The sequence below is a fragment of the Bos indicus genome, chromosome 1, assembly GCF_029378745.1.
Source record: "Bos indicus isolate NIAB-ARS_2022 breed Sahiwal x Tharparkar chromosome 1, NIAB-ARS_B.indTharparkar_mat_pri_1.0, whole genome shotgun sequence".
Classification (NCBI taxonomy): domain Eukaryota; kingdom Metazoa; phylum Chordata; class Mammalia; order Artiodactyla; family Bovidae; genus Bos; species Bos indicus.
This window is the reverse complement of record NC_091760.1, coordinates 125953399-125966742: the sequence shown is the minus strand read 5'-3', so window position 1 is coordinate 125966742 and position 13344 is coordinate 125953399. Positions and strand designations below refer to the sequence as shown.

Sequence of the window (13344 nt, the reverse complement as noted above, 5' to 3'; positions counted from 1 at the left end):
AAATAATGTTCTTGATGGCAAAGCACTGGTGTGCAGTAACATCTTCCCCTTCTCAATTTCTGCTTTGCATCGCATGACTCAGAATTGCTGCCCACAGGGAATCATAATGCAATCTTAATTAATCATCAATTTTGGCACCATAGGCTTCCAGCAACGTTCTTGAATGAGAGAGCTCAGGCTGTTTCATCAGAGGTGGACACAATCAGTAGTCCATTTGTGTGGTATTATACCCTTAGACCCTCCTACCCGCCTACAGAGCTGTGGAGGTGACATGAAATTATAATGTGAAGCACTCAACACAGTACTTGGCCATTGTTCATCCTTATGGAATGCTAATTTTTATCATTTTTATTCTTCTGTAGCTTCTGGAAAATTTTTATAGGAATGCATGTGTATTAACTGGGCTTCCCTGGTTGCTCAGAGGTAAAGAATCCACATGCAGGGCAGGAGATACCTCTTGCACAGGAGACACAGGTTCAGTCCTTGGGTCAGGAAGATCCTCTGGAGAAGGAAATAGCAACTCACTCCAGAATTCTTGTCTGGGAAATTCCACAGACAGAGGAGCCTGGCAGGCTACAATCCATGGGGTTGCAAAAGAGTCAGACATGATTCAGTGACTGAACAAAAACAATAGTGTATATTAATTATGCTATGATAAAGCAAAAAAAGAAAACAAAACTATATGAGCAACGGTGACTTGTTTTTTATTGATACCGATGGTGAGTTGAGGATGTTTCTTCTTTGAGTCTGAATATTGGACAATAGTTGAATGTGAACTGAGTACTGTGACACTTAAGATTTATGTCTTTTTTTGACTAGACTACCTTGTTATTCAATCAAACTCTAAAACTACCACAGGAAAATAAATGGCTAGTGGAAAGCCACTGTATAACACAGGGAGCCCAACTTGGTGCTGTAAGAGGACTTAGAGGGGTAGGAAGGAGGCTCAAGAGGGAGTGGATGTATGTCTACTTATAGCTGATTCATGTTACTGTACAACACTGTGAAGCAATTATACTCCAATTAAAAAAACAACACCCTAATCTAGGTGTTGCTATGAAGGGTTCTGTAGGTGTGGTTAGCACCTACAGTCAGTTCACCTTAAAGAGATGATCCTCAGTAACATAAGTGGGTCTCATCTGATCAGTTGAGTGGACTTAAGAGCAAAATAAGGTTTCCCCGAGGAAGAAGAAATTTTATCTCAAGATTACTGAATCTTAGCTCCTGCTTGAGAGTTTCTAGATTAAGAGCCTACCCTACAAATTCTGGACTTGCCACCCTCACAAACTCATAAGCCATTTCCTCGAAGTAAACCCATGCGTATGTGTATGTGTATAGGTGTATGTATGTATACGAGTGTGCGTGTGTACTCCTTACTGATTCTGTTTCTCCAGAGGATGCTGAATGATAAAGGTACATACAAAGGCTCATTGATTCTTCTTTTTCTTTTGCCAGTAATTCTTTATGACATTTCATTTGCAGGATGCAGTTTTACTAAAATGAAACTTGAGCGGCTCCAAACTGCATGGTCCATTTCTTTCAGCCTCACAATTTCTGTTTTGGCCTGAGCCAGGCAACCTGACCCTGGAACAGGGAGATCAGCTGTACCCTGATCGCACCTGGCATAGCCTACCCATGAGGTCCATGGGGGCACAGCACCTGGGTTCTGGGGGGACAACAGAATGAACATAAATGCCAAGAGAATAATTTATCTCTAAAAATACAGATAAATCAAGAGTGTACAGAGTGGAAATTTGTAGGTTTTGCTACTCTCTGGGTATGAATTCAGAGCACAACTGGGATATAAAAGCTCTGTTGTCTAAGAGAAAATATATTTATGCAGTGATGGTCGTCCTGCAATTTCTAGAATGAATGCACAGGAGGACAAATTACCATGAGAAGAGATATTACTAAGAGTGTTAAGTCTGCCTTCATTTTTTGCTAGTCTGCCCATAATCACATGGAAATAATCCCCTGGTGAAACGTGGGACAAAGTCTATGACGTCATCTGAATTTAGTGTACTGCTCTAAGATACAACTTGGGGAGGGTTGCCACTTTCGTTTTCTTGTCTCCCAGTTATTTTTTTCCATTTTGTTTCTTTTCTTCATTGTAAAGCATTCCTTACAACACTGTCAGAATTTGAACAGAACCACCTTTTATCAAATTTCTGATTTGCCGTTTTGTGATATTGTGGTTTATGATAAGAAATATCAATTTGGTCTTCATCCCTAGTTTTGTCTCAGAGCTCCTAAAACCCTTAAATTTCCTAAGTGATGAAAGCAAAAAGGCATCCTCTGTTATGTTAATGGGTGACGTTTGGACCCCATCTAAGGTCAGGAGCTGGATACCAGGAGAGCCAACCATGTGATTAGAGGGTTGGGACTTTCAAGCCCTGCCTTCCCCACGTCTGGGAAAGAGGGAAGGACTGGTAATGGATTTCAGTCACCAAGGGCCAATGATTCATCCATTGTGCCTATGCAATGAAGTTCCACAAAACCTCAAAAGGATGGAGCTGAGGAGAATTTAGAGGTTGGTGAACAGGCGGAGATTTGGGGAGAGTGGTGTACCCATAGAGTCCATGGGGGTTCCGTGTCCTTTCTCTTGTGCACTTCTTCCATCTGGCTTTTCCTGAGTTATATCCTTTTATAATAAACCAGTGATCTAGTAAGTAAAACGTTTTTCTGAGTTCTGTGAAGTTTTCTAGCAAATTAATCGAACCCAAGGAGGAGGTCATGGAACCTCCAACCTGTAGCCGATAGATTGGAAGCAGAGGTAGCAACCTGGGCTTGTGGCTGGCATCTGAAGTGGTGAGGGCTGTGGGACCAAGCCCTTACCTGAGAGGATCTGACACTGTATCCAGATGGGCAATGTCAGGATTGAGTCGAGTTGTAGGACACTGAGCTGGTATCCAGCACATTGCTTGGATGGATGGGGAAGCCTCTGTTCACACAAGTCAGATCTTGGGTCCAGGAACCCCAAAACTTTATCTTCCTGTACATTTTGTCATAACCAAGCAGCCGTTATATGTACTCTTTAGCCAGCTTTTTACAACTTCTTACAAATTTGGTTATTGATACCTAAGCAATGGCAGGGGAGATGTATTTCTAGAAGAAACACAACCTGGAGCATAAACCTGCATAACCTGCTAAAAGCCAGGGACCAGTGAGTGGTTAATGGGGTACAGCACCTCCTGGAGGCAGTTAATGGCCAAGATGGGCCACTTTTAGGGTGCAGGCAGCCCACACTGTCCACGAAAGCTCAAGATTGAGCAAGACAAGGTATTTGTCCATAGATAACAGGAATACAGAAAAACAAAACCATAGTCTCAGAAAGCCTCTACCTTCCACATCTCTACTTCATAATTCTTGGAATGCTCTACTTTCCCAGAATTGCTTTCGAATTTTAACCTTGATTTACTTTTGATTATTCGAGTCAATCGTACTTGTATTTTTCTGCAGTTATTCCTCTAATTTGTTTTCCTTTTTGCTGTGTATTTCCTGTATTTCTCTTGCCTCCTCTTCCCTTTCCACTTTTACCTCTTCTTCATCTTATTCTTTGACTTTCTTTTACCCGTTCTTAATTCTTCTTCCTCTCCCACTGATCTGCTGTGGCTTTAATCACTGCCAAGCTGCTTTAAAATCACCCAGTGACTGACATTTTCTCCCTGAAAGGAGAGGGATTTGTGACTGTGGAAAACTAACTACAAAGACCCAACACATTCAATTTTCAGCGCATTTCTTTCCTTTCTTCTGTGGCGCTTTTGCCTGGGATTAGAGATGGACCGCTTACTGCAACTCACAATGGCAAAGCCCTCCAGGCCTGACTTCTTAGCCCTGTGAGTCACAGGGCAACGTGTATCGAGCCACCATGTTTACACTGATTGCTAGAATTTTAAAATTGCCCTTCACTAGAAAAAAAAAAAAAAAAAAAACTTACTCAAGTGTTTCCTGGAAAACAAAGTAGTATTATTTCACAGTGTGATGACGGGACTCACTCTTCTCCTTGGACCATTCCTTCTCCCTTCTCCCCTCCCCTTTCATTTTTTACAGCATGAAACAAAACCAGATAAATGGGTCCCTAGCAGAAGGGTGAAGGAGCTTTGTCATCCTGACTGACTCCACCAGAAATACGATATTTTTACAAAGGGATGAGCAGTAAAATTAGTAAGATAGGTCCATTTTTCAAGACTCCACGATTTTGTCATCTGGCATTAGGAAATTGTAGACTGTCACACACACACCAAATCCAGTTGTTTCTGAGAGATTTCACGTTAGCTCTTCGCAACACGTAAGTATAAATGACATACGTTTTGATTATTTGAAATCATCCTTTCGGTTAATTTGGTCACAAATTCACTTTACCTTTTGGTGTTTCTTGCCGAGCAGAGGCACACACCTCAGTGATGAGGCGCTCAAAGTTCATGTTTGCCGTGTAGAAGGAGCTGGAAGATGATCATTACCAAAGGATACTTGTGGTCAAAGCCGTACCACATTCTGAAGAGCCAGGCGCTCTCTGATTTTGTCGTGCTTTTACCCAAATTATTTGCTTCCTGGAGAAGGGACAGTAGAAGAAGTCATTAGAGAAATGATCAATATAAAATACTGACATATCAACATTAATATATAGTATGTATTCAGTATATTTTAACTATATATCAAATTAAACCACTTAAAAAAAAAAACTTTCCAGGTAGAGGCATTTTTATCTAAATGGTGAAGTAGCTGCCAAGCAATTAGCTCATAGATCTTGCCATATGGATGAGACTCCTGTGGCATAATTCAACATTTACTTTTCTTAATAACCCCTGTTTTATTAAACAGCTTAGAAATGCCACTTTTTTGACACCAATAAAAATGATATTTCTGTCAGATTGCTGTTGTGGGAATTTGGCAGTTACTTCTCTCAAATTTGGATGGTATTTATTTATGATTTACCAAAAGGTCAAGACTAAAGGGCTAACAGTCTAATCATTGTTAAACTAGTTTTCATTCATTTTCTTTTTGATAGATCACTACCAAAGGCCCTGGTTAATTTCTTGATATCTTTCCCTTCAATTCTGAAATTTTGAAATAGACATTCTTGTTAAGAAGCCTATAATAACTGAATGTGTTTATCTCCCAGCCCCCTTGCCTCCCCTCTCTTTTCCAAAAGGACCACAGTGGGAGGGACAAAGAAAAGGAATTAAGAAGGACAAAAAGAAAGCATTTGGTGGGTGATTATGTAACAGTAGATGATAAAAATGGGAGAAAAAGGGAAAAGGTGAAAAATTTTTGTGGACTTTATAAAGGTGGATGATAATGAACATTGCAGTGTGGTATGAAGGAGATTCAGTGACATTTAATCTTTTTCTTTGTATCCCATTTCACGTATTAAGAAAAGAAAATTCCAGACTTCAATCAATTGCAATTATCTCCATCATTAAAAGCATTTATATATTAAAATGGATTTCATTGCTTTGTTTGGACCCTTGGTTTCCATCCCCAAATGGTTCAAGAGTTCACAGTCCACAAGTAAGTGAACATTCTCAAGAAATCAGGATGCATGGAAGACAGTGACAAACCACTGGGTGTTCCAAAGCCAGCCTTTAGATGAATCTAAGTTAATTTGCTTCATTTAATGTATTTACTTTTTATTCCCCTCTCCAGACAGTACCACTGATGGTTAATGATAAATAACTGAACACAAAAGGCTGGATTCTGCTCCAAAACACATGTCACAGCAGGGGCTTCAGTTCCATGCCTCACAAACGAAATGGGGATGTAAGAAAGCTTAAGTGTGATCCCTTTCTAGGCAGCCATCTAAACTCTGTCTAAAATGATTGAAACAGAAACTCAACAACAGAATGAGAACCCAAACAGGCAGGCTTTCTCACTGGTGTTTGAAGACCTCTGATTTCCAACACGGAACAGTTTCCTAAATAGCGTTCCTCAGCATGCCACTGTTCCATGTGATGTTGATGGAAATCCTGTGCTAATCATTCAGGAAAAGGTGGGTTTGAGCATGTTAAGCAGGATTGCTATTTATAGAAATTTTTAGAATCTTTAATTTATAAGTGAGCATTGTAAACTTTTGAGAGGGAAGCTTTTCTCAAACTTACCTGACCTCATGCCCCACCCCCAAGCTCCTCAGTGGGACATCCATGATCTTTCCATGGATGTTTGAGTTCCATAGATCTGTTTTCTGATACACCTGGAATGCCATGCCCTGTTATCTAGAGTTAGAATTTATTCATTACATTTCCACTAGAAGGAAACCAGGGTGTCCAGTTCAATTTCCATTCTTCCTTGAACCTTTCTCTAGCTATTTCTATCTTGCAAAAGGTGTCAGATTTGCAAAGTTGTTGCTATACTTAGTGTTTTCTTCATCATCTTGGAACATTTGCAAGCTGTTTCTGAGTCACCATCTCTCAAACAGGTCAGCAGCTGGGGCACAGCTGGGAGAGTAAAACTGTTCTCCCTAAACTAAACTAGGTAGAAAAGTTCTAGGCCAACACTGGGGAGTTCTTGCTTTCTTTGCTTTCTTTTTTTTTTAAGAACAATAAGGAGTTATAAATTTAATCCATCAAGAGGCATAGTTAATTTTGATAGCTAGTAACATCCACTGATGACAAGATAGTCATTGAAGAAAACTGATAGAAAGGAGTTAAGCAAATTTCTGTTTTTTTGTTTGGTTGTTTGTTTCTCAGCTAAGGTGGGCTGTGTAGTGGTGAGCTTAGCTGGCAATCAGGGGCCCAGGCTTCTAGCCCCTACTCTGCAGTAGCCCAGTTGAATGACATTTGCAGTAATAGTCCTCAGCTATGGAATGCTCATTAATTCCTAGGCAGTGTGTTGGTCACATTATCCAGTCATTAACTTTTTCAGTCATTATTTTTCGGTTTTCACACAATCCATCAGTGTAAGTTGTATTATACCTATTTTACAAGTGAGGATCTAGCGAGATTCAAAGAGAAGAGGTGAGTCCAAAGTCACACAGCGAGCAAGCTGCAGCGCTAGTATTTGAATGTAGGACTCATGGATTCTAAAGGTGATGTTGTAACAGAAACAGACTCACAAACTTAGAGAACAAAGTTTTGGTTGCCAGGGGGAAGGAGTGGGGAAGGGATAGTTAGGAAGTTTGGGATCAACATGTACACATTGCTATATACAAAATGGATTCTGTTCAATTTTATGTGGCAGCCTGCATGGGAAAGAAGTTTAGGGGAGAATGGATACATGTGTATGTATGACAGTATCCTTTACTGTCCATCTAAAACTATCACAACATTGTTAATAGGCTATACTCCAATATAAAATAAACAGTTAATAAAAAACAAAGATGATGTTCTTTCTGCTGGTCTCTCACTCAGCCTTTAAATGTTGAAAAGAATGTACATTGCTTGATAAGCTATTTGGGTTGCAGTCTCCTTGTCTGTAAAATGAATTGAGGAAATTAGATTGACTGGTTTCTGAGGTCCTAAGCATATGGAAAATACTGTATTATCATTAATGACAACAACAATAACAGCTGACACTTCTTGAACAGATACCATGTGCCAGACACTATTCAAAGTGCTGCTTGTATATTATTATTCCCACTTTACAGAGGAAACTGAGGTAACTGTGGCACAGAGAGGTTTCCAACCACACTTGTGGCTTCTCAGCAGCAGCCAAGATTCTCATCGTGAGGTCCCAGGGTTAGTGAAGAGCAAACTAGAGCAAATGTCTCAACCCAAGGTTGAGACAGAGCAGCTGTATATACCCCCAAACATAATGAAAATGCATGGCTCCTCTCAGGTGGCTGAACCACTGACATGTCGGAAAGTTATCTGTATAGAAACTTAACTTTAGTGTTGTAAATTTCTTTAGACTCCTAAATACTGGTTTCAAGGGTTTCTTAGGGTCTTAGAAACCCTCCCTGCCTTTCACTCCCTTTTCCATCTCCTTTTCATTTTAGTTTATCTCCAGAGGGGAATATCAGAATTTACAAACACTCCTGAAAGTTTATAATCTATTTCTGGCAAATATACCAGAACTATTTTTTTTTTTTTGCCAGCTGATGAGAGCAACACATACTGGATGGTATTTTGGGAAAAAATGTTAACACTTATAATCTATTTTTCAAACTTTAATTTACTTGGGATACTGGAGATGTTAGTCATTTCACTACTTTATAGAGAAATATACTGGGTTTCCATTACAATAAAATATAGAACATGTGTTTCCAGGTAAGGAAAATACCACTGAGGACCTAAGCATTGACTTTTTCTGCTGATCTGAGATAAAGTGTTCAGAGTATGTCTTAAATATCTGTTGGCCCAGTTCTGGATCCATTCATTTATTTCTCTGAAGTTATTGATGACTTAATAACTTGGTTATGAAAGGCCATCAATAAATGAGGAGAAATAAATGAGTTAGTCCACTCTGTGCTCTGCTTGTTCACTGGGGGTTGAAGATAAATGTTCCAAAGGAAGGCCAGCCTTTGCAGCCACCCAGGAACATGGGAAGTATCTGATGAGGCAGCACAGAGGGCAAGCCCCTGAGAGGGCCCAGATGGGCAGAGGACAGCAGGTAGCATCAATTTACCTAGATCATTCTGAAGCTGAGACCAGATCACACCCCAGGACAATGGATGTGAGCAGTCATCAGAAAAATCTGGAACATGGTGATATTTTCTTTATTGTTAGCAATATATCTTCTCTTCTGAGTTTTTGGATGCCAGAGAGGAAGTGGCACACATGTTGGAACGAGCGGAGGATCCAGAAACTGAAGACCAAGATTTGAGTTCTCTCGACTGTCTCCCGTTCAATAATAATGATACACTTTCCAACTGTGAGCCTCATGTTTCACAGCTGTAAATGGGAATTGGAGATTCAAGGGCACTGAATCTTAGCTTTTATTTGTCCTTGATACTTCTAAGAGGCAGAGTGTTTGATATATGTGCAATTTCGGGTTCCTTTATTATCCTCTATTTCTGGGAAAATGTACAAACGACGGGGGCATTTGATGTCTTTCCTTTTTCTCCTTAAACAAGGGAATAGATCAGAGGTTGGGAAGTGGCGGAGCACAGTAGGGAGTGAGTAGTTGTCTTTTGAGTGACCCCTCTAGCAACACCCTAGAGAGGCAGCAAGAGGGAAATTATGAAGGTACTCTTTGTTTTATGCTTATTTGGACCCCTGAGAGAAAACAAAAGGCTCTGGCAAGAAATCTTTGAAAACCAGACACTGAAGCAAGAGGGGATTGTTTGTTGTATTAACCTTAGTGAGAAAGAACTAAGCCAATGTAAATACATCCCTCTATCAATATTCAAACGAGGGACCTTTGCTAAGTGAACCAGATGAACCTCTGCTCTGGGCTAATCATATGGGAGTGCTCCTCACTTCATGGGGATTCGGTGGATTAAGAGAGAGAAGATTTTCCTTTCTATTTCTCAAGATTTCGTATTCAATACTAAAGTCAATGGAGGTTGTACAGAATGATGACAATGACAGGTAATTATCATAATAAGTCTGTAGGGTTCCTTAAGGTTCCAGAGCACTTTTTCCAGTAGTAAGTGTGAATGGAATTTGATAGCAGTACTTTTGCCCTGCCATCTCCCCCAGTTTGGAATGTATTCATGTGATAATTTCAAATTTATTGCCTTGATTTTATGATGACCAAGAAGAGGACTAGAGTCTCTGTCCCTAAAGGGAAAGATTTCTGGGTTCTGAAGAGGGGGGGGGGCATATACAATTGAGAGGCAAAAGGAAATTTTTTTCAAATTTATGTTTTAAAAAGTAAAATTAATTCTTAGCCTCCACATATCAAGTATTTTATGCAAACATTTCTACCTTCCCCACACCATGATAAATTCATAAATGTTCCCAAGAAGGTATAGTCAGAAAATACATGCCAGATAAGGATGAATAAAACTGCTAAGAGGAAACTTAGACATCACAGATATATAACCAGATGGGCTAAACTCATGGTTTCACTACCACAAAAAAAGGATGGGGACTGCTTCAAAAATAATTTTGTCTGTACAAAGGATTCAAGTTAATTCAGTGAAAATAAATCAGCTCAGGTAAGTATAATACTTTGGTGATTTAAAAACATAGATTCACAGACTCTTTGGTACCTATTCCTTTAAAAGATGGAGCCTTTCTCCCCTGCAGTGTGATCAGGGGCAAGTGGCTTATTCTTCTGAAACTGTTGTCTTCCCTGTGAGATGTGGATGCAATCCCTACCTCATAGGGCTTCCATGAGAAGCCCTTTGTAGCACAGTGCTTCACAGATTGTCCAATAAATAGTAGACATGAGTTAAAAAAATGGAGACTAATTTCCCTTCCTATTGAGTGTGGACCATACTTAGTGACTCATTTTTAATCAATAGAATGGAGCAGAAGCAATGGTGATATCCAAGAGTATGTCATAAAAAGGCATTGTGGTTTCCTCCTTGCTGTCTGTCTTGAAGCAGAGGAGGGAAGTCAGCTACCATATCGTTAGGACACTCAAGCAGCTCTGTGGAGAGATCTATGTGGTAAGGGTCTGAATCTCCTTGAAGAGTGAGCAAGGAACTGAGGCCTCCTGCCAACATGGAAGTGGATCCTTCAGTCCCAGGCGAGCCTTCAGATGACTAACTCTGGCTGACATCCTGACTGCAACCTCAGGAGAGACCCTGCACCAGAAACACTCAGCTAATTTGCTTTCAGATTCCTGACCCATAGAAACTGTGAGGTAATAAATGTTTGTTATTTCAAGCCACTAATTTTCAGGACAATTTATTGTGCAGCTGTAGAAGTCTGATACAACTACATACTACTAATAGAATTGTAAGTTCTACATGTAAAAGGCACTGGAGTTGAAAAGGTACTTCAGAGCAAGAAGATCCTAGCTCATGCTATCCCCCAATGACAGTACTCCAAATCACGAACACCATAGCATAGATTAGGGTCTTGCATTTAGACTTGTGATTTGAGTGCTGGGAAAGATTGAAGGTAGGAAGATAAGGGGATGACAAAGGATGAGATGGTTGGATGGCATCACCGACTCATGGACATGAGTTTGAGTAAGCTCCGGGAATTGGTGATGGACAGGGAGGCCTGTTGGACACGACTGAGCAACTGAACTGAACCAAACAGAGTGTTATATTTTTGCCTGAAAGTGAAATGAAACAGAACAATGTTTCCCCTTACAAAACTACTTTCAAAATACATAATGGCTGGTAGAATAACTGGTGCCATAAATATGTGATAGAGTTCAGGCAGCAAAGGACTATGACCCTTGAAAGAAGGAAAACAAATGAAAAGGGCCCTATATTCTCCTTTTGTTCTGCCAGGAGGCCCTTTCCCAATGGTGGTGTGAAGAGGTAGAGTGCAAGCAGAAAACAATTCAAGCTGAGAACGACAGTTTCGTAAGCTGTGGAACTAGAAGTTGAGTTTGGGTATTGTTGCAGTGGCTGGAATTTTTATGTTGTCTTGGGAAAGCTGGTTCAATTCTTGGAACTCCAATTTCATCCTTTATAAAATAGGGTTTAGGACTTCCCTGGTGGTCAAGTGATTAAGAATCCATCTGCCAGCAGAGGGGACACGGGTTTGATCCCTGGTCCAGAGAGATCCCACGTGACGTTGGGCAGCTAAGCGCATGTGCCACAACTACTGAGCCCCGCTGCAGCAACTGTTGAAGCCCACAGGCCCTAGAGCCCATGCTGTCCAGTAAAAGAGCCACTGTGATGAGAAGCCTGCACGCTGCAACTGGAATAGCCCCTGCTTGCCACAACTAGTGAAAGCCCACGCAGCAGCAAAGATCCAGTGCAGCCATAACTAACTAAATAAAAGCTTTACTCTTAAAAAAGTGAGGTTTATAATATGTATATTGATTGGTCAAGTTAGAGACTAAATGTGATTTTATATATGGTGCCTAACCACTAAATAGTAGCTACCATCTTCTGCTCCCTCTTCCTTGTTATTGCTTTTGCTTTCTAAAGCATGAAATTATAGAATCTTCAGGTAAGACATATATGTATATACATGGAATTTAGTCTTACTCAGTAAAAATAGTAGTGGGTAGGTTGTACTCTTTTCAGTGTATAAGCATGAACAAGTAAAATCAAAATAAATTCAGTGTTGGCCCCCAAAAAACTCAAGATACTTGCTCTGAAACAGTCATTTACTTTTTCATACAGAACTATTAGTTGCAATAACATTAAAAAAAAAAACTCTCACATGGATCAGATCAATTTTAGAGGCTTCCCAAAACAGGGATCAAACCCAGGTCTCCCGCATTGTGGATTCTTTGTCAGCTGAGCCACAAGGAAAGCCCAAGATTACTGGAGTGGGTAGCCTTATCCCTTCTCCAGGGGATCTTCCTGACCCAGGAATTGAACTGGGGTCTACTGCATTGCAGACGGATTCTTTACCAACTGAGTTATCAGGGAAGCCCTTTAGAGGCTAATGTTTTATTTCTGAAATATTTGTTGGTATGTACCATGGGATTCCCATTCTATGAGGCCAACTCCAATAGCAAGTATGAAAAAAATATTGATAATTGCTAAATCTGAGGAACATACTTGTGGGAATCTTTATCCTGTTTCCTATAAGTTTGTTAGAAATATTAGAAAATATTCACAAGGCAAAATTAAATATTACTTAATGACTAGATGACCCTACCATCTGTTAATGAATCTCTTTCCCTGCTGAACCTACTTGTATTTCCAGTCTCGTAACTCCAGATGACTCTGAGTACTAAGTGTCAATTGTGCAGAAGAACAAGTACTTTTATTCTTCTCCAAATGAGCTTTTTCAGATTTAAGGATGTTCTAGGTTATGGTTTTCTGGGATCTGGCACACAAGTCTTTGTTCACCTGATTCACATGCTCCATATTTTTAAAGACACTTCGTTGCAGCCCTTTGCGGTGCTAGTCATTTCTGCTGGAGAAATCCTGATTCTTTTAAACCCCCTCTGCTCATTGAAGCTGCCCTTCTCTGGACCTTTCTCAGCTCTGCTTTGACTTCCTTAAGCTATGGTGACCAGAACTGATCTACCCAGGTTACACACAAGCATGAATGACAACAAACATCAGAATTTCAGTGAAGGGATTTTCAGAAGCAAAAATAAAATTGGAAGTTAGCCTTAAGAGAGCACAGAGTATTAAAAATAAAGTTATATTTTAAAAGATGAAAATTAACCTCCTTGTTCATTGTTGGCAGTTAACTGTTAATCAGTTGACAGGGCTTCCTCAGTGGTAAAGTATCCACCTGCAAAAGCAGGAGTTCTGGGATCAATCCCTGGGAAGGGAAGATCCCCTGAAGAAGGGAATGGCTACCCACTCCAGTATTCTTGCCTGGAGAATCCCATGGACAGAATGGCCTGGAGGGCTATAGTCCATGG

The 13344-nt window shown here is 40.2% G+C and overlaps 1 protein-coding gene across 4 annotated transcripts in view; it reads right to left on the bottom strand.

Annotated features, from left to right (window-relative positions):
* The window catches only part of SLC9A9 (solute carrier family 9 member A9), a 663806-nt gene that overhangs the window by 112956 nt on the left and 537506 nt on the right, over positions 1-13344 (bottom strand). For 3 of the 4 annotated variants that reach the window (XM_070770059.1, XM_070770128.1, XM_070770176.1), the window contains one exon: positions 4471-4546. In XM_070770059.1, the coding sequence (XP_070626160.1) occupies positions 4471-4546 (76 nt within the window). Of the gene's footprint in view, positions 1-4362; positions 4547-13344 lie in introns of all 4 variants that reach the window. The other variant, XR_011561320.1, reaches the window with a different exon arrangement.